Genomic DNA, 22,665 nt, shown 5'->3' on the forward strand with positions numbered 1-22,665 from the left:
ACTTTTATTCTGGCCAAGAAATTTTAATATCATTAATTTAACAAATACTTCTATAGTCTTATAATGTTAGAAATAAGAGGAAGCTGGTAGATATTGGGCATAACAAAGTAATGACCTGAAGTCCTTCCTTTAAATTTTCTTTGTTTTTTCCTTTTTCTTCCTTTCCCTCTTTTTCTACTTCCTCCTTTCCTTCATCTTTTTTTTTTTTTTTTCTGGTACTGTCTATTCTTTATGGCTGACAAAATAGTAGAACATCATGTTGGTAGGTAATAGCAATTATTTACATATTTTTAGTTTCAGTGGCACAAAATATTACAGGTTCCTATGAAATATTGCTCTTTACAGCATCGGAGTGTACTTCCATCACCAGTGGTTGCTGTTTTTGCTTTGGCTCCGTCTCTTCATTCTGAAGTTATTTCTTCACCAATCTCTAGTAGCATATTGGGCACCTACCGACCTGGGGAGTTTATCATTAGTGTCCTATCTTTTCGCCTTTTCACACAGTTCATGGGATTCTCAAGGCAAGAATACTGAAGTAGTTTGCCATTCCCTTCTCCTGCCTGCTGCTAAGTCGCTTCAGTCGTGTCCAACTCTGTGCGACCCCATGGACTGCAGCCTACCAGGGTTCTCTGTCCATGGAATTCTCCAGGCAAGAACACTGGAGTGGGTTGCCATTTCCTTCTCCAATGCATGAAAGTGGAAAGTGAAAGTGAAGTCACTCAGTCATGTCTGACTCTTAGCAACCCCATGGACTACAGCCCACGAGGCTCCTTCATCCATGGGATTTTCCTGGCAACAGTACTGGAGTAGGGTGCCATTGCCTTCTCCCTTCCCTTCTCCAGTGGACTACTTTTTGTCAGAACTCTCCAACATGACCAGTCTGTCCTAAGTGGCCCTACACAGCATACTCATAATTTCAATTGAGTCAGACAAGGCTGTGATCCATGTGATCAGTTTGGTTTGTTTCCTGTGATTGTGGTTTTCATTCTGTCTGACCTCTGATGGATAACAGGCTTATGGAAGCTTCCTGAAGGGAGAGACTGACTGAGGAGGAAACTAGGTCTTGTTCTAATGGGCGGGGCCCATCAGATTGATTATATTCTTTACAGGCAAAGATGGAGAAACTCTATACAGTCAGCAAAAATAAGACCGGGAGCTGGCTCAGATCACGAACTCCCTACTGCCAAATTCCAAAGTAAACTGAAGACAGTAGCGGAAAATACCAGACTATTCAGGTATGACCTAAATCAAATTCCTTATGATTATACAGTGGAAGTGACAAAGACTCAAGGGATTGATCTGATAGAGTGCTTGAAGAACTACGGACCGAGGTTCATAACACTGTACAGGAGGCAGTGATCAAGACCATCCCAAAGAAAAAGAAATGCAAACAGGGAAAATGGTTGTCTGAAGAGGCCTTACAAACAGCTGAGAAAAAAAGAGAAGTGAAAGGCAAAGGACAAAAGGAAAGATATAGCCATTTGAATGCAGAGTTCCAAAGAATAGCAAGGAGAGATAAGAAAGACTTCCTCAGCAATCAATGCAAAAAAATAGAGGAAAACAATAGAACAGGAAAGAATAGAAATCTCTGCAAGAAAATTATAGATACTAAAGGATCATTTCATGCAAATATGGGCATAATAAAGAACAGAAATGGTATGGACCTAACAGAAGCAGAAGATATTAAGAAGAGGCTGCAACAATACACAGAAGAACTATACAAAAAGGATCTTCATGACCCAGATAACCACGATGGTGTAATCAATAACCTAGAGCCAGACATCCTGGAATGTGAAGTCAAGTGGGCCTTAGGAAACATTAGTATGAACAAAACTAGTGGAGGTGATGGAATTCCAGTTGAGCTAGTTCAAATCCTGAAAGATGATGCTGTGAAAGGGCTGCACTCAATATACCAGCAAATTTGGAAAAATCAGCAGTGGCCACAGGACTGGAAAAGGTCAATTTTCATTCCAATCCCAAAGAAAGGCAATGCCAAAATATGCTCAAACTACTACACAATTGCACTCATCTCACACACTAGTAAAGTAATGTTCAAAATTCTCCAAGCCAGGCTTCAACAATACATGAACCATGAACTTCCAGATGTTCAAGCTGGATTTAGAAAAGGCAGAGGAAACAGAGACTAAATCTGTTGGATCCTCGGAAAAGCAAGAGGGTTCCAGGAAAACATCTATTTATGCTTAATGACTATGCCAAAGCCTTTGACTGTGTGGATCACAACAAATGGTGGAAAATTGTTAATGAAATGAAAATAATAGACCACCTGACCTGCCTCCTAATAAATCTGTGTGCCTATCAAGAACAACAGTTAGAACTGGACATGGAACAAAAGATTGGTTCCAAATCTGGTAAGGAGTATGTCAAGGCTACATACTGGCACTCTGCTTATTTAACTTATTTGCAGAATACATCATGCAAAAAGCCAGGCTGGATAAAGCACAAGCTAGAATCAAGATTGCCAGGAGGAATATCAATAACCTCAGATATGCACATGACACCACGCTTATGGCAGAAAGTGAAGAAAAACTAAAGAGCCTCTTGATAAAAGTGAAAGAGGAGAGTGAAAAAGTTGGCTTAAAACTCAACATTCTGAAAACCAAGATCATGGCATCACTTCATGGCCAATAGATGGGGAAACAATGGAAACAGTGAGAGACTATTTTTGGGGGCTCCAAAACCACTGCAGATGGTGGCTGCAGCTACGAAGTTAAAAGATGCTTGCTCCTTGGAAGGAAATCTATGACCAACCTAGACAGCATATTAAAAAGCAGAGACATTACTTTGCCAACAAAGTTCTGTCTAGTCAAGGCTATGGTTTTTCCAGTACTCATGTATGGATGTGAGAGTTGGACTGTGAAGACAGCTGAGCATTGAAAAATTGATGCTTCTGAACTTTGGTGTTGGAGTAGACTTGTGAGAGTCCCTTGGACTGCAAGGACCTCCAACCAGTGTATTCTAAAGGAAGTCAGTCCTGAATATTCATTGGAAGGATGGATGCTGAAGCTGAAAACTCCAATACTTTGGCCACCTGATGCAAAGAACTAACTCCTTGGAAAAGACCCTGATCCTAGTAAAGATTGAAGGTGGGAGGAGAAGGGGATGACAGAGGATGAAATGTTTGAATGGCATCACTGACTCAATGGACATGAGTTTGAGTAAGCTCTGGGAGCTGGTGATGGACAGGGAAGCCTGGCATGCTGTAGTCCATGGGTTCGCAAAGAAATGGACATGGCTGAGTGACTAAACTGAACTGAGCACAAAATATATAAGTATAAGGAAGTTGACTAGAACTGCAGTCTAGGCATGACTCTCTGCTGAATCACTTGATAAGGCTATTTTAGTTTGTTTAATTTATATATATATATATGTCTACATTTCAACTTGAACTGTGATAGGGAAATTCCTAGAATCCTGCCCTGGTACAAAGCAGATAGCAAGCATGAGCAATTGTTTTGCAAAAGAATTTTTTACATAAATATATAGTCAAGCACTTTCTACATAGCTACATTAGATATTAATATTCTCACATTCATAATGTAGTCCATCTTGTTCTCCGTAATCATTTGTATTTTTCCTCATATCTTCCTTTTTAATGCCACTTTCTTGCATTTTTTGTAAATGATAAGCCATTTTTTTCTCTAGAAGAGCTTGTTTCTAAAATATCAAACAAGTATATTGGTTAACTTCAACTTGCTGTTTAAAGATACAAATAAATATTTAAAATGTTACAGTCTGTTGGAAATCAGCAGTCATTCCTGTCCTGTGACTTGTAAGGTTATTCTGAACATAAATTTGGGAGGGTGGTAATGGGTAAATTTCCATATGTTGTCAAACAGGAAGAATATATTTAACCCTTGAATGTGAAGTCGCTCAGTCGTGTCCAACTCTTTGCGACCCCATGGACTGTAGCCTACCAGGCTTCTTGGTCCATGGGATTCTCCAGGCAAGAGTACTGGAGTGGGTTACCATTTCCTTCTCCAGGGGATCTTCCCAACCCAGGGATCGAACCCAGGTCTCCCACATTGGAGGCAGATGCTTTAACCTCTGAGCCACCAGGGAAGCCATTTAACCCTTAGATGCAGTTTTTCTCATTGCACACCTTCAGGGTATCCAGTTTCAGATCAGACATCTTCTCAATGTATTGCTCTCCTGTGATTTTAGGCAATTTCTAAATCATCTTCAGTTGGACAATTCCTTTACCAAATGTCAGGTCAAACACATATAAACAGAATATCGTACATGAAATCTGGCTTCTTTTTGTCTATCTCTGGACTAATATTGACACTGGATATACCAGAAAAGAGACAGCTGCACAGAGAAAGAGCCCCAGTAATCCTCAGAGAATTCCCCAGAGGAGTAGTCAGCAAGATAATGGATTAGTACTTATAGGACTTTTATGTGAGAAACTACCCAAGACCAAGGGCTTTCCTGGTGGCTCAGATGGTAAAGCGTCTGACTGCAATGTGGGAGACCCAGGTTCAATCCCTGGGTTGGGAACATCCCCTGGAGAAGGAAATGGCAACCCACTCCAGTACTCTTGCCTGGAAAATTCCATGGACTGAGGAGCCTGGTAGACTACAGTCCATGGGGTCACAAAGAGACGGACACGACTGAGCGACTTCACTTCACCTAAGACCAAAGACAGGCCCATCCCAAATGAATCAAGGAAAAAATATCTGGTACCAATCTATGATACTTATTCTCATGGGGCTACCCAGAAAAAATTCATTAAGTCATAGAGCATTGAGTAGAGTACTAAAATGGGTCTTGCTTCTGCAGTGATGAATAACCTGTCCCAGATTCAATGTGGTTCTATTCCCATCTAACAAATATTAAAAAGCAAGACTTATTTCCAAATAACCTATCTACATCCAAGAAAAAAGAGCTAAGGAGTATTATATAAAGATGAAAATACTCAGCACACACAATAAAAAGTTCACAATATTTGGCATCCAATCAAGGAATACCGAGCATATAAAGAAGCACAGAAATATGACCCATAAAGAGAGTAATCAATCAAAAATAACCCAGAAATGATACAGATGTTAGACTTAATGATAACATTGAAATAAATAAGCTGAAAATAGAGTTACCATATGATCCTGCAATCCTATTCTTGGGCATATATATAGAGAAAACTAATTCACAAAGATGCACTCACTTCAACATTCACTGCAGCACTATTTATAATAGCCAAAACAAGGAAGTAATGTAAATGTCCATTGACAGGTGAATGGATAAAGAGGATACAATATGTGTGTATACACACACAATGGAATATTACTCAGCCATATAAAGAATGACAATGTTACTTGCAGCAACATGGATGGAACTAGAGATTATCATACTAAGTGAAATAAGTCAGAGACAAATATATATATATCACTTATATGTGAGATCTGAAAAATAATGCAGATGAACTTATTTACAAAGCAGAAATAGACTCACAGGCAGAGAAAAAAAGTTGAAGACTGCCAAAGAGGGTAGCAGGCAATGGGTAGAGAGACAAATTAAGAGTTTGATATTAACATATACACACTTCTATATATAAAATAAGTAAAAAAGGACCTACTGCATAGCACAGGGAACTATATTCAGTATTTTCTTATTATCTATAGTGGAAAAGAATTTGGAAAAGACTTTATATATACACATGAATATATATATATATATATATATATATATATATATATATATAACTGAATCACTTCTGTACACATAGAACTAATACATCATTATAAACTAACTACACTTGAATTAAAAGCATAAAATAACTGAATTCCAAATATTTATAAGATAAACAAGAGACACAGAAGATATAAACAGTGCCCAGTCAATTTTAAATGTGTGAGGTAAGCAATGCATTTGGTGCATTAATGGTAGAGTTCACATTGAAGGGGAAGAGATTAATATATATTCAGAAAAAGAAACCATCCAAAGAGAAACACTGAGGGGGAAAAAAAAAAAAAAAGCAAAATTAGGGAATGTGGCTAAGATGGTAGAGAAGGGAGACCCCAGGCTTCCTTCCTTGATCATAGACACACCAAAATTAAAACTATTTTCAGGGTAACTAAGAGAATGACAGGAAGACTAGCAGAAAACACTTTAATAACTAAAGACAGAAAGAAGTAGCCACAATGAGATGGGTAGGAGACAAAGAGATGTAATATAGTCTAGAGCCTCACCTTGGGGTCAGTGGCCCATAAACAACAGGATAATCACAACTGCAAAGGTTCTTCCCAAGGAGAAAAAGGTCCAAGCTCAACATTAGGCTTCCCAACCAGAAAGGTCCTGCACCAAGAAGACAAACCTCAAGAATATCTGGCTTTGGAAGTTAGCAGGGCTTACATATGGAAGAACCAGAGGGTGGTAGGAAATAATGACTTTGCTCTAAAAAGGCACATGCAAATATATGTTCTGAGGCCCACTGCAGAGGCAGTAAGATGAAAGAAGCATCAGACCAGCTTGTTCATCTTGGAGAGATTCTTGGAGAGACAGGAGGCAACTGGCATTCCCTTTGGGGATGGGGATGAGGGTGGCAGCCACTTTTGGAGGCCTGTTTTACTACAAGGATTCCAATGCTGGCAAGTACCATTTTGGAGTCCTCCTTTTAGGTTGTTAGCACTAAGGGATGACCTGCTCACAAGGGAGCTGGCAACAGTCCTGGGACCCATCTGGGCTATACGCCCAGCCTCATTGGGACCCATCATCTTGCAACAGGGGCCTGGTCCTTGCTCCATTCACCAGAGGTCCCACAGCCAGTCTTACTAGGACATACACTGTCTACCAGCTGGCTGAGGCATGGGACCCTTGGACCTTTCAACCAGCTGCACCAGGACCCAGCTCTGTCCACCAGTGGGCAGGCAGCCATCACGTGAGGCAGCACTTGGCAGTCAACCAGGCCATGTAGATCTGATATGGGACACCTTTCGAGCACGTAATTCTCATGACCAGAGGAGATGCTGGGCCTCAAAGGATATACCCCACATAAGTACACATCTTCAGGACTTGAAAATGTAACCAATGTATCTAATACATAGAAATAAACAAAAAGAATTAGGCAAAATGAGAGAAATATGTTCCAAACATAAAACTTCAGAAAATAACTAAATAAGGGGAGACAAGCAATCTACCTGATAAAAGAGTTCAAGATTATGGGCATAAGATGCTCAAGGAACACAGAAGAAGATGGATGAACCAGTGAGAAGTTTAACAAGCATTAGAACATAGAGAGGAATCAAACGGAACTAATAAAATAGCTAAAAAAAACAAAACAAACAAACAAAACACTAGAAGGAGTCAACAAATTAGCTGATACAGAGGAAGGGATCAGTGAACTGGAAGACAAAGTAGTCCGAATTACCTAAGCCTAACTGAAAAAAAGACATAAAAGTCAAACAAAATGAGTTTAAGACAATTCTAGACATCAATCATACCATAATTTGCATTACAATGGTCACAGAAGGAGGAGAAGAGAGAAGGAAAGTGGCTGAGGACTTAAATGAAGAAAAAATAGATGAAAACTTGTCTAAAGTGGGAAAGAAAACAGCCATCCATGTCCACGGAGCACAAAGAATCACAATCAAGATCAACCAAAGAGGTTCACACCAATTTTTGGCAAAAAGTAAAGAAGAGAAGGAATCTTGAAAGCAGCAGGGGAAAAGCAAATAGTTATGTATCCATAAGACTCTGAGCTAACTTTTCAGCAGAAATTTTGCACTCCAGAAAAGAGTGATACAATATTTCAAAGTGACAAAAGGAAAAGTTACAACTAAGAATATTTGCCAAGGCTGTCATTCAAATTTGAAGGTCAGCCCATGAATTTTGTAGTTAGGTACCCAATATGCTACTGGAGATCAGTGGAGAAGTAACTCCAGAAAGAATGAAGGGATGGAGCTAAAGCAAAAACACATCCAGTTGTGGATGTGACTGGTGATAGAAGTAAGGTCCGATGCTGTAAAGAGCAATATTGCATAGGAACCTGTAATGTTAGGTCCATGAATCAAGTCAAAATGGAAGTGGTCAAACAGGAGACGGCAAGAGTGAACGTTGACATTCTAGGAATCAGCGAACTAAGATGGACTGGAATGGGTGAATTTAACCAAATGACCATTATATCTACGTCTGTGGCCAGAATCCCTTAGAAGAAATGGAGTAGCCATCATAGTCAACAAAAGAGTCTGAAATGCAGTACCTGAATGCAATCTCAAAAATGACAGAATGATCTCTGTTCATTTCCAAGGCAAACCATTCAATATCACAGTAATCCGGCCAGGAATGCTGAAGAAGCTGAAGTTGAATGGTTCTATGAAGACCTACAAGAACTTTTAGAACTAACACTCAAAAAAAAAAAAAAAATGTCCTTTTCATTGTAGGGGACTGGAGATCAGTCCTGAGTGTTTACTGGAAGAACTGATGTTGAAGCTGAAACTCCAATATTTTGGCCACTTGATGTGAAGAGCTGACTCATTTGAAAAGATCCTGATGTTGGGAAAGATTGAAGGCAAGAGGAGAAGGGGACAACAGAGGACAAAATAGTTAGATGGCATCACGGACTCAATGGACATGAGTTTGTGTAAACTCTGGGAGTTGGTGATGGACAGGGAGGCCTGGCGTGCTGCAATTCATGGGGTCGCAAAGAGTCAGACATGACTGAATGACTGAACTGGACTGAACTGAACTGAAAAGACCACTGAAAAGTTTTATAAGAAACCTGAAAAGGACTGCTCTAAGCAGAAAAGAGCACAACTAGAAATATGGAAAACACAAAAGGAAAAATCTCATTGGTAAAGGCACACACACAGTAAAGGCAGTGGATCAAGCACTTATAAAACTAGTAGGAAAGTTAAAAGACAAAAGTAGTAAAATCATATCCACAGTAAGTAGTTAAGTCAAAATGAAAATTGGTTGCATGGCCGTATCCAACTCTGTGATCCCATGGACTGTAGCCTATCAGGCTCCTCTGTCCATGAAGTTCTCCAGGCACAAGTACTGGAGTGGGTTGCCATTTCCTTCTTCAGGGGATCTTCCCAACCCAGGGCTTAAACGTGGTTCTCCTGCATTGCAGGCAGATTCTTTACCAACTGAGCTACTAGGGAAGCCCAACCTGGGGGTCCAACAAAGGAACTCAGAACCCCTAGGGAATTTGACTTTGGAGGCCAGTGGGATTTGATTACAGAACTTCCACGGGACTGGGGAAACAGACTCTTGGAGGGCACAAACAAAACCTTGTGCACACCAGGAGCCAGGAGAAAGGAGCAGTGCCCTGACAAGAGACTGAGTTACACTTGACTGTGAGTGTAGTTGAGTAGTTAAGGGATGCACAAAAGGTAGTTAAGGGATGCCCCAAAATATTTAAAATATAATATGTAAAAACATTAAAAATGGAGGGGAGAATAAAACTGTAGGGTTGTTAAGAAGTATTTGAATCTAAGAGATAATCAACTAAATCAATCATATGTAATACATATATATATATATATATATATATATATATGATTTTAAACACACACACAGACACACACACGTTTTATGCTTCCCAGGTTGCTCAGTGGTAAAGAATCTGCCTGCCAATGCAGAGGACCCAGGAGATGCAGGTTTGACCCATGAGTTGGGAAGAGCACCTGGAATAGTAAATAGCAATCCACTCCAGTACTATTGCCTAGAGAATTCTGTGGACAGAGGAGCTTGACAGGCTACAGTCCTTGTGGTCATAAAGACAAAACTGAGCTACTGAGCATGCACATACATTTTTACAGTAACCACAAACCGAAAACATGTAGTACAACACAAAAGAAAAGAAACAAACTCAAGAATAATATTAAAGATATTCATAAAATCACAATGGAAGAGAGCAAATGATTAAATGAATGAAAAAGAACCTATAGAACAACCAGAAATCAATGAACAAAATGTAAACAAGTACATAGATATCAGTAATTATCAATACTTTATATCTAAATGGATTAAATGTTTCAATCAAATGACAGAATGGCGGAATGAATATAAAAAAATAACCCATACATATGCTGCCTGCAGGTTGATCTAAAGACACACAATTACTCAGCCATTAAAAAGAATACATTTGAATCAGTTCTAATGAGGTGGATGAAACTGGAGCCTATTATACAGAGTGAAGTAAGCCAGAAAGAAAAACACCAATACAGTATACTAACGCATATATATGGAATTTAGAAAGATGGTAACGATAACCCTGTATACGAGACAGCAAAAGAGACACTGACGTATAGAACAGTCTTATGCACTTTGTGGGAGAGGGAGAGGGTGGGAAGATTTGGGAGAATGGCATTGAAACATGTAAAATATCATGTATGAAACGAGATGCCAGTCCAGGTTCAATGCACGATACTGGATGCTTGGGGCTAGTGCACTGGGACGACCCAGAGGGATGGTATGGGGAGGGAGGAGGGAGGAGGGTTCAGGATGGGGAACACATGTATACCTGTGGTGGATTCATTTTGATATTTGACAAAACTAATACAATTATGTAAAGTTTAAAAATAAAATAAAATTAATTAAAAAAAAATAAAGACACACAAACTGAAAGTAAGGGGATGGAGAAAGTATTCCATACAAAATTGGTGGTAGCAATACTTTTATCAGACAAAATAGACTTTCAAACATAGACTCTAACAAAAAACAAAGAGGGATATTACATAATGAAGAAAGGATTGATCTAGGAAGATATAACAATTGTAAATACCTATGTACCCAACATAGGAGCACCTAAGTACACAAAGCAAATACTAACATAGATAAAGGGAGAAATTGACAGTAACACAATAACAGTAGGGGACAATAATAACTTCACTTACATTAACTGACAGATCATTTAGACAGAAGATCGATACAGAAACACTAGCCTTAAACAACAAATTAAATGGTGGATATATACAATATCGCATCAAAAAGCAACAGAGTACACACTTCAGTACACATGTGACATTCTCAAGGACAGATCAACCACATGTTAGGCCAGAAAACAAGTCTAAATAAATTTAAGATGACTGAAATCATATCAAGCATTTCTTCCTAGCACAATAAAATCACCACAAGAAAATTGTAAAAAAAATAAAAATATGTGTATGTGGAGGCTAGACAATATGCTACTAAACAACCAACGGGTCACTGAAGAAATCAAACTAAAACTATCTGGAGACAAAAGAAAATGGAAACACAATGATCCAAAATCTATGGGAAGCAACTTTTCTAAGAGGGAACTTAAAAGAAGTTCTGAGAGGAAAGTTTACAGCAATAGAAGCTTATATCAGGGAACAAAATTCTCAAATAAACCACCTAATCTACACCCAAAGGAACTAGAAAAAGAACAAACAAACTCAGAGTTAGTAGAAGGGAAGAAGTCATACAGATCAGAGCAGAATAAATGGAACAAAGACTAAAAAAAAGTTGTAAAATATCAATGAAGATAAGATCTGGTTCTTTGAAAAGATAAACAAAATTGAAAAATCTTTAGCCAGGCTCATCAAGAAAGAGAGGGCCCAAATAAAATTAGAAGTGAAAAAGAAGTTATAATCAACATCATAAAAATACAAAATATCATAAAAGATTATGATGAACAATTATATCCCAATAAAATATACAAGCTAGAAGAAATATACATTCCTAGAAATGTATAATCTCCCAAGACTGAATTGAGAAGAAGATGAAAGATGAAAAAAGAAATTACCAGTAATGAAATTTAATCAACAGGACCAGAAGTCTTTACTGAAGAATACTACCAATATTTAAAGAAGATTTACTACCTATCCCTCTCAAACAATTCCAAAATATCAAAGAGGAAGGGAGAGTCTTCCAAACTCATTCTATGAGACCAACATCACCCTGAAACAAGACAAAAACACCACTCAAAAAAGGAAATTACAGGTCATTATCAAAGGTGGACACGGATGTAAATATCCTCAAAATATTAAAAGTCAGAATTTGAGATCACACACCATGATCAAGTGGGATTTGTCTGAAAAGTATGTTTCAGTACCTGCAAAGAAATCAATATGATACATATTAACAGTGTGAAAAACAGAAATCATACAATTATCTCAATCAGTGTAGAAAAAGGTGTTGACAAAGTTCAATATCTATTTATGATAAACACCTTCCTATGGCTGGCTCATGTTGATGTTTGGCAGAAATCAACACAATTCTGTAAAGCATTTATCCCTCAATAAAAAAATAAATCAAAAAGTTAAAAAAAAAAAAAAACTCTCCACAAAGTAGGTGACAGGGGAAGCATACCCCAACATAATAAAGGTCATATGTGATAAACCTACAGCCAACATCATAGTTAATGGTGAAAAATTGAAAGCATTTCCTCTAAGATAAGGAATAAGACAAGGATGCCCCATCCCACTACTTTTACTGAATACAGTATTGGAAGTCGTTTTGAAGAGGTAGAGGAACCAGAGATAAAAGTGCCAACATCTGTTGGCTCATGGAGAAAGCAAGGGAGTTAAAAAAAAAAAAATCTACTTCTGCTTCGTTTACTACACTAAAACCTTTGACTATCTGGATCACAACAAACTGGAAAATTCTTATAGATGTGGGAGTACCAGACCACCTTACTTGTCTCCTGAGAAAGTTAAATGCAGGTCAAGAAGCACCAGCTAGAATGGACATGGAAAAATTGACTGGTTCCAAATTGGGAAAGGAGTTTGACAAGACTGTATACTGTCACCTTGCTTATTTAACTTAAATGCAGAGTACATCACACAAAACACTAGACTGGATGAATCACAAGCTGGAAGCAAGATTGCTGGAAGAAATATCAACAACCTCAGATATGAAGATGATACCACTTTAATGGCAGAAAGTGAAGATGAACTAAAGAGCCTTTTGATGAGGGTGAAAGAGGTGAGTGAGCTGGCTTGAAACACAGCATTCAAAAAACAAAGAACATGGCATCTGGTCCCATCACTTCATGGCAAATAGAAGGGGAAAAAGTGGAAGCAGTGACAGATTTTATTTTCTTGGGCTCTAAAATTACTGAAGATGGTGACTGCAATCATGAATTTAAGACACATGCTCCTTGGAAGAAAAGCTATGGCAAATCTAGACAAGTATTCAAAAAGCAGAGGTATCACTTTGCTGACAAAAGTCCATATAGTCAAAGTTATGGCTTTTCCAGTAGTTATGTACAGACTTGAGAATTGTACCATAAAGAAGGCTGAATACAATTTAATGCTTTTGAACTGTGGTGCTGTTCACAGAAGACTCTTGAGAGTCCCTTGGACAGCATGGAGATCAAAACAATCAATCCTAAAGGAAATCAACCCTGAATATTCATTGGAAGGACTGATGCTGAAGCTCCAATACTTTTGCCTCTTGATGCAAAGAACTGACTCACTGGAAAAGACCTTGAGGCTGTATAGACAGAAAGCAAATGGAGAAGGGGGCAACAGAGGATAAAATGGTTTGATAGCATCACTTACTCAAGGGACATGAATTAGAGCAAACTCCAAGAGATAGTGGAGGACAGAGGAGCCTGGTGAGCTACAGTTCAGGAAAGAGCAAAGAGTCAGACATAACTTAGCAACTGAACACTGGAAGTCCTAGCCATAACAGTCAGACAAGTAAAGAAATGAACTGTATGTATCCAACTTGGAAAAGAAGATGTAAAACTCTTTGCAGATGACATGATATTATACACAGAAAATCCTAAAGATGCCCCCAAATTTATTAGAACTAATAAATGAATTCAGTAAGATTGCAGGATACAAAATTAATAATCACAAGTCATATTTCTACAAACCAACAATGAACTAACAGAAAGAGAAATTAAGGATCAATGTCATTTACAATTGCATGAAAAAGAATACATTACCTAGGAATAATTCTAACAAAGGAGATAAAAGACTTAAAATCACAAACTGTAAGACATTAATGAAATAAATTTAAAACAACACAAAAAATTGGAAAGATATACCATGCTCACAAATTGGAAGAATTAATACTGTTAAAATGACCATATTTCCCAAGGCAATGTACAGATTTAATGTAAACCCTATTAAAATACCAATGGCATTTACAGAACCAGAACAAATAATTCTAAAATTGGTATGAAAACATAAAAGTTTTTGAGATAGATGAGGGTCTTTTCTCAAAATAATCTTGAGAAAGATGTTCAAAATCATAATCCCTGGTTTCAAACTATACGACAAAGCTACAGTAATCAAAACAGTATGTAGGTGGCACAAAAGCAGACACATATATCATTACAACAGAAGAGACAGCCCAGAAATAAACCTGCACTTTTATGGTCAATTAATGTACAACAAAGGAGGCATAAATATACAATAGGAAAAATATAGCTTCTTCAATAAATGGTGTTGGGAAAACTGGAGAGCTAAAGGGAAAAGAAAAAACGGATTTACTTTCTCATACCATATACAAAACCAAATTCAAAATGGATTAAGAATTTAAATGTTTAAGATTTCAAATCAAAAAACTCCTAGAGAAAACAGGTATCATGATCTTTGACATAAATTTTAGCATATTATTAGTAGTCTGATCTGGCTCTTTAGGCAAAAAGCAAAAATAAACAAATGAGACTGCAAAAAACTAAAACTTTTTTGGACACGTAGATTCTTGGCAAAATAAAAAGGCAGTTTACTGAATGGGAGAAGATATTTGTTAATGATATACCCAATAAAAGGTTAGTATCCAAAATATAAAATGGAATCATATAACTTATCAAAAACAAACAAATAAATAACCCAACCAAAAATGGGCAGAGGACTTGAATGAACATTTTTCTAAAAAACATACTTATGGCCAAAAAATACATGAAAAGATGCTCAACATCATAAGTCTTCAGGAAAATGCAAATCAAAAACAGAATCAGTACCACCACACCTCTGCCAGAATGGCTATCATTAAAAACACAACTAATAACAAATGGTAAGGATGTGGACAGTGAAAAAATTGGTTTAAAGCCTAATATTCATAAAACTAAGATCATGGCATCCATTCCCATCAGTTCAGTTCAGTCACTCAGTCGTGTCTGACTCTTTGCGACCACATGAATTGCAGCACGCCAGGCCTCCCTGTCCATCACCAACTCCCAGAGTTCATTCAGACTCACGTCCATCGAGTCAGTGATGCTATCCAGCCATCTCATCCTCTGTCATCCCCTTCTCCTCCCACCCCCAATCCCTCCCAGCATCAGAGTCTTTTCCAATGAGTCCACTCTTCGCATGAAGTGGCCAAAGTACTGGAGTTTCAGCTTTAGCATCATTGCTTCCAAAGAAATCCCAGGGCTGATATCCTTCAGAATGGACTGGTTGGAACTCCTTGCAGTCCAAGGGACTCTCAAGAGTCTTCTCCAACATCACAGTTCAAAAGCATCAATCCTTTGGCACTCAGCTTTCTTCACAGTCCAACTCTCACATCCACACATGACCACTGGAAAAACCATAGCCTTGACCAGACAGACTTTTGTTGGCAAAGTAATGTCTCTGCTTTTCAATATGCTATCTAGGTTGGTCATAACTTTTCTTCCAAGAAGTAAGCGTCTCTTAATTTCATGGCTGCTGTCACCATCTGCAGTAATTTTGGAGCCCCCCAAAATAAAGTCTGACACTGTTTCCACTGTTTCCCCATCCAGTCCCATCACTTCATGGCAAATAGATGGGGAAACAGTGGAAACAGTGGCTGACTTTATTTTTCTGAACTCCAAAATCACTGCAGATGGTGATGGTGTCCAGATGGTGATGGCGTCCAGGACCTTTACTCCTTGGAAGAAAAGCAATGACCAACCTAGACAGCATATTAAAAGCAGAGACATTACTTTGTCAACAAAGGTTCATCTGGTCAAGGCTATGGTTTTTCCAGTGGTCATGTATGGATGTGAGTTGGATTATAAAGAAAGCTGAGCACAGAAGAATTGATGCTTTTGAACTGTGGTGTTAGAGAAGACGCTTGAGAGTCCCTTGGAATGGAAGGAGATCTAACTAGTCCATCCTAAAGGAAATCAGTCCTAAACACTCATTGGAAGGACTGATGTTGAAGCTGAAATTCCAATACTTTAGCCACCTGATGTGATGAGCTGACTCATTGGAAAAGACCCTGATGCTGTGAAAGATTGAAGGCTGGAGGAGAAGAGGACAACAGAGGATGACATGGTTGGATGGCATCACCAACTCAATGGACATGAGTTTGGGTAGACTCCGGGAGTTGGTGATGGACATGCTATAGTCCATGGGGCTGAACAGAGTCGGACATGACTGAGCGAATGAACTGAACTGAACTTCAGGATGAGGAGAAAATGGAACCCTCAAGGCACTGTTGTCTGGATTATAAATTATAAGCTGGTAGAAGCCACCACAGAAAACAGTACGTAAAATCCTAAAAAAAAAAAAAAAAAAAATAGAGCTACCATATGACACAGCAATTTCACTTCTGGATATTTAATCAAAGGAAATACAAACACTAATACAAAAGATGCAGGCATTCAAGTATTCACTGCAGTAGTATTAACAATAACCAGGAAAAGGAAGCAACCCAAGTGTTCGTCCATAGTCAAATGGATAACTAAGATGTGGTCACACACAATGGAATATTATTTAGCCATTAAAAATACTAAATCTTGCCATTTGTGACAACATGGACAATCTAAAAGTATTCTGCTAAGTGAAATAATTCACATTAAGACAAATGCAACATAATATCAAATGTAGAAGCTAAAAAATAAAACTAACAAATTCAGATACAGACAAGAAACAGGTGGTTTCCAGAAAGGAGTTTGGTGGGAAGCAGATGTAGGGTATTAAGAGGTACAAATCTCAAGTTATCTAACGAATTAGAGGGACAAAATATACAGCATCTGGAATACAGTCAATAATATAAATCAGCTTGTATAACAAAGTTTACTAGACTTATTGTGTGATCATTTTATAATGTATGGATGTGTAAAATCATTATATAATACACCTGAAGCTGACATTGTACATTGTAATACTATACACTGACTATATTTCAATTAAAGAACCACAAAATGAAAAACATCATTAAGGTCTGGTGCAATGTCAAGCAGCCTAATAGCTCTGTAGAGAGGCAAGCAGGACAAAATAAATATTTGACAATAATGTCCATGATAATCACTTCTATTAAACATTATACTGGAGGTTCTAGCCAATGCAATCAGGCAAGAGAAGGAACTAAAAACTCATCCATGTTTAATGAGCACCAAGATCATTTGTAGAACCATGATCATTATGTCGAACATCAGTTGGCACCTACAATAAAACTAATAGAGCTAGTAAGTGTTTTTATCCATATAAGATATAAGATGAATATTAAAAATTGATTTCCTATATCCCAACATAAAATAATTGGAATTTAAAATACAAATTACAATAAATTATGAAATATATAGGAATAAATCTAGCAAAAGATGTGTAAAAGCTGTACACTTCAAATTATATAAGTACATGATAAGAAAAATTAAGAAGACATAAATAAATAGAGGTGTTTGGTTCATGAGTTGGAAGATCCAATATAATCAAGAGATCAATTCTGCCCAAAATGACCTATACAGTCAATACAATTCCCATCAAAATCTCAGCAAAATTTCCTGGCAAACATGTACAACATGGTTTTAAAATATATATAGAAATATAAATGTAAATATAGATTAACCAAAACAACTCTGAAACAGAAAAACAAACTTGGAAAACTAAAATGACTTATTTAAAGAATTATTAAATGTATAATCAAGATAAGACAAACAGGTCAAAAAACAGAAAAAAGGAGTAAAGTTAGTAAACTGCTGCTGCTGCTAAGTTGCTTCAGTCGTGTCCGACTCTGTGCGACCCCATAGACAGCAGCCCACCAGGCTCCCCCGTCCCTGGGATTCTCCAGGCAAGAACACTGGAGTGGGTTGCCATTTCCTTCTCCAATGCATAAAAGTGAAAAGTCAAAGTGAAGCTGCTCAGTCGTGTCCGACTCTTAGCGACCCCATGGACTGCAGCCTACCAGGCTCCTCCATCCATGGGATTTTCCAGGCAAGAGTACTGGAGTGGGGTGCCACTGCCTTCTCCTGAAACTCATTTTTGACAAAGAAGCTAAGATAAATCTCTTATCTTAAGTTTTTGATAACTCTGCAACAAACACATACTTTGAGTAAAAATACAGGTAATGTCAAATCTAAAAGAAAATATAGATTATACTAAGAAACAAAAATGAATTGAAAAGCTTTTATATTAAAACATAATTCAAAAACCCAATTTAGAATAGTTGCACTGGAAATACCAACAATTCAAACTGCTCTGCCATTAAGATTCCTCAAGCAGCCTGTGGTATTACCATGCCTACCATGAATGTTCATGTTTAATGGGCACGCTCAGTGCCAGAATTTGATTGAGACTAAAGTTTATGGAGACACAGTAAATGTCATCAGGTGAAAATTAAGAGGAAACCTGGGGCACTCTGTTGCTACACATAAAAGAATGAAATTAGAATATTCACTAACACCATACACAAAAATAAACTCAAAATGGATTAAAGACCTAAATGTAAGGCCAAATGTTATAAGACTCTTAAGAGGAAAGTATAGCCAGAACACTCTTTGACATAAATTACAACTATATCTTTTTTTGATCCACCTCCTAGAGTAATGAAAAGAAAAAGGAAAAGAAAAAAGGACCTAATTAAACTTAAAAGCTTCTGCACAGCAAAAGAAACCATAAACAAAAAGAGAGATATATTTGCAAATGAGACAGAAAAGGAATTAGTCTCCAAAATTTACAAACAGCCCCTTCAGCTCAGACAGAAAAATACACAGCCCAATCAAAAATAAGCAGAAGATCTAAACAGACATTTCTCCAAAGGCATACAGATGGCCAAAATATATGAAAAGACAGTAGTTCTATTTTTAGTTTTTTAAGGAATCTCCATACTATTCTCCATAGTGGTTGTACCATTACATTGTCATAACAGTGTAGAAGGGTTCCCTTTTTGCCTCTACACCTTCTCCAGCATTGTTTGTTTGTAGACTTTTTGATGATGATCATTTTGACCAGTATGAGGTGATACCATATTGTAGTTTTGATTTGCATTTATCTGATAATTAGTGCAGAATAACATGGAGATTCCTTAAAAAACTAAAAATAGAACTACTATACATGACCTAGTAACCCCACTCCTGGCCACATATCCAGAGAAAACTATAATCCAAAAGGATACACACACTCCAGTGTTCACTGCAGCATTATTCACAATAGCCAAAACATGGAAACAATTTAAATGTCCATTGATAGAGGAATGGATAAAGAAGATGTGGTACATATATATAACAGAAAAGTACTCAGCCATGAAAAATGAAATAATGCCATTTGTAGTAACATAGATGACCTGGATAGAGATTATCACACTAAGTCAGGTAGAAAAGACAAATATTTTATGATATCACTCATATGTAAAATAAAATTTAAAAAAAAATGAACTTATTCACAAAACAGAAACAGACTTACAGATATGGAAAACAAACTTATGGTTACAAAAGAGGAAATGTGAGGGGGTGGAGGAATAAATCAGAAGCCTGTGATAACACACACAAAACACTACTATATATATGACAGATAACCAACAAGGACCTACTGCATAGCACAGTAAACTCTACTCAGTGTTCTGTGATAACCTACATGAGAAAAGAATCTAAAATGGAATGAATACATGTATTACTGAATCACTTTTCTATACACCTGAACCTAACTCAACACTGTAAATCAACTATGTGCTATGCTTAGTCGCTCAGTCATGTCCAACTCTGTGACCTCACGGACTGTAGCCCACCAGGCTGCTCTGTCCATGGAGATTCTCCAGGCAAGAATACTGGAGTGAACTGCCACGGTCTCCTCCAGGGGATCTTTCCAACCTATGGATCAAACTCAAGTCTCCTGCACTGCATTCCAATAAAAAACTGGTGAAAAATTAAATATTAGAAAATAATAATTATAGTAAATTCAAGTAAGCTGAGATTTCCATATGAACAACGAGTCACTAACAATACTAAAATGTACATGTAGGAAGTCTAGAGGGCTTCCCTAGGGGTCGCAAGAGTCAGACATGACTTAGCAACTAAACACCACCACCACAATGGTAGAATAAAATATTAATATATTTCAATTTCAATATTTAAAAAATTACATAGCAGTATATATCAGTATAACCAAACTATGTAAATCTTACACTTACACATAGGTTTGTCAACAAGAAATTACCTAAAATAATTATTTAGATTAGATTATTTTAGATAACATTTATTGACATAGAGTTGTCAATGTTGTTTTGTTATTAAAAAAGTGAAGAATCTGTAAGGAATAATAACATGAATGTATGTGTTAATTCAAACATATAAACATTTACAGAAGTATTATACAATGTGTAAGAATACAGTGGTGTGTGTATATATACCAATAAATAAATATGGTGGTGATGGAATTACAAATGAATTTTATTTCTCTTTATACTGATTTATACTCTAAATCATAAAATATTACATATTATTTAAAGTTCAAAACAAGTATTCTGAGAAGATTAACTGGTGGGGAAAAACTGAGAACTTGCTTCAAAATTCTAATAAAAACAATCAGTTATATAAATTTTTTCTACAGGAATTACAAGTATAGTTTATGGTGTGAGATAAAGTCAAAAGTAGCTTTATCAAATAATAGGGAAGTACTTTTTATATTACAGCCACAATATAATACAACCAAAATACAATAAAAATTTTATAACTTTCACTTGGTATAATACAAATCATTTGGGGTAACTGTTCTATTGCCATCTCACAAAGTGGACTACATTCAAAAATGAAAACTATCAAAAGCACATCCTCAATTAGCCCCAATCAGAGGTTAAATCTCACCCTACCTTCTTGTCACTCTCTTCTCTGCTTTTACGCCGTTGTTCCTCTATCCTAGCTTCTCTTTTCACATCTTCTCCAATCCTTGTCAGAAGTAACATCTCTTTTGTCTTCCATTCCTAAAGAGCACCATGTTACCATATTCAGTATGCATACACAATTAACCTCTATATTTTTTCCACTACCAAAAAGCAAGTTATTTAGAACAAGTCAAGGTGAAAAAGTAATTGCAGTTCTGTGAATTTTAAACCATTAAAAATAGGCTTAAGCACATCTTTATTAATCAAAATAGGCACTGTTACAATCAATGCATTTTGGCCACTGAGAAATAAGTTTGCTGTAGCATAAAAATCTGTGCTTCGTGATTCACTGAACTCTTGGAAACCATTTTCTGCTTCCTGCTGGTTGTGGAAGTGCTTTCCAAGCAAAAAGTTGTCGAGATGCCTGAAGAAGTGATAGTCAGTTGGTGAGAGATCAGTTGAATATGGCAGATGAGGCAAAATTTCAAAGTGAAATTCATTCAACTTTTGAAGCACTAGTCGTACGATGTATGGTTGGGCATTATCAAGAAGTGGACACATTTTCATGACCAGTGCCAGCTGCAGGCATTGCAGTTTTCGGTGCATCTCATTGATTTGCTGAGCATACTTCTCAGATATAATGGTTTTGATGGGGATTCAGAAAGCTATAGTGGGTTAAGCTGATAGCAGATGACCAAATAGTGACCATGACATTTTATTGGTGCAAGTTTGCTTTAGGAAGTATTTTGGAGCTTTTTCTTGGTCCGACAACTGAGCTGGTCATCTCATTGCTAGTTGTCACATAAAATCAACTTTTCGCCATACATCACAATTTGATTGAGAAATGGTTCATTGTTGTTGTGTAGAATAAGATGACACTTCAACGATTTTTTAATTTGCAGTCAGCACATTAGGTATCCACTTAACAAGCTTTTTTACCTTTCCAATTTGCTTCAAAAGCCAAATGACCATAGAATAGTCAAAGTTCAGTTCTTTGGCAACTTCTCAGGTAGTTCTTCGATCAGCTTTGATGGAAGATCAGCTTCGATGATCTCAATTGGTTGGTGTCAGCTTTCAAAGGCCATCCACTGTGCTCGTCATCTTCAAGGCTCTCGTTTCCTTTGCAAAACTTAACAGCCACTACACTACAGGTTCATTAGCAGTTCCTGGGCCAAATGCATCAATGATGTTGTGAGTTGTCTCCACTGCTTTACGACCCATTTTGAAGTTGAATAAGAAAAGTGCTCAAACTTGCTCTTTGTCTAACATATCTGTTTGCTGTTGTTGTTCAGTCGTCAAGTCATGTCTGACTCTTCATGACCCCATAGCATGTTAGGCTTCCCTGTCTTTCACCATCTCCCAGAGCTTGCCCATGATCATGTATTGTATTGGTGATTCAATAAACCATCTCATCCCTTGTCACCTGCTTCTTCTGCCAACAATATTTCTCAGCATCAGAGTGTTTTCCAATGAGTCAGCTGTTCAAATCAGGTGGCCAAGGCATTGGAGCTTCAGCATCAGTCATTCTAATGAATATTTAGGGTTGATTTCCTTTAAGATTGATTGGTTTGTTTTCCTTCCTGTCCAAGGGACTCTCAAGAGTCACCTCCAGCACCAGAGTTCAAAAGCATTAATTTCTCAGCATTCTCCCTTCTTTATTGTCCAGCTCTCACAACTATACCTGACTACTGGAAAGGCCATAGCCTTAACTATATGGACCTTTGT

General features: G+C 37.3%; 1 protein-coding gene across 1 annotated transcript in view; it reads right to left on the bottom strand.

The window, feature by feature from the left end:
• Positions 1 to 22,665, bottom strand: part of FSIP2 (fibrous sheath interacting protein 2) — a 149,125-nt gene that overhangs the window by 109,123 nt on the left and 17,337 nt on the right. The window contains exons 7-8 of the mRNA XM_061433413.1: positions 20,929 to 21,039; positions 3,549 to 3,675 (exon numbers count right to left, since the gene is read on the bottom strand). Coding sequence (XP_061289397.1) covers positions 3,549 to 3,675; positions 20,929 to 21,039 — 238 coding nt within the window. The remainder of the gene's footprint in view (positions 1 to 3,548; positions 3,676 to 20,928; positions 21,040 to 22,665) is intronic.

This window comes from Bos javanicus, chromosome 2 (genome assembly GCF_032452875.1).
Source record: "Bos javanicus breed banteng chromosome 2, ARS-OSU_banteng_1.0, whole genome shotgun sequence".
Taxonomy (NCBI): Eukaryota; Metazoa; Chordata; class Mammalia; order Artiodactyla; family Bovidae; genus Bos; species Bos javanicus.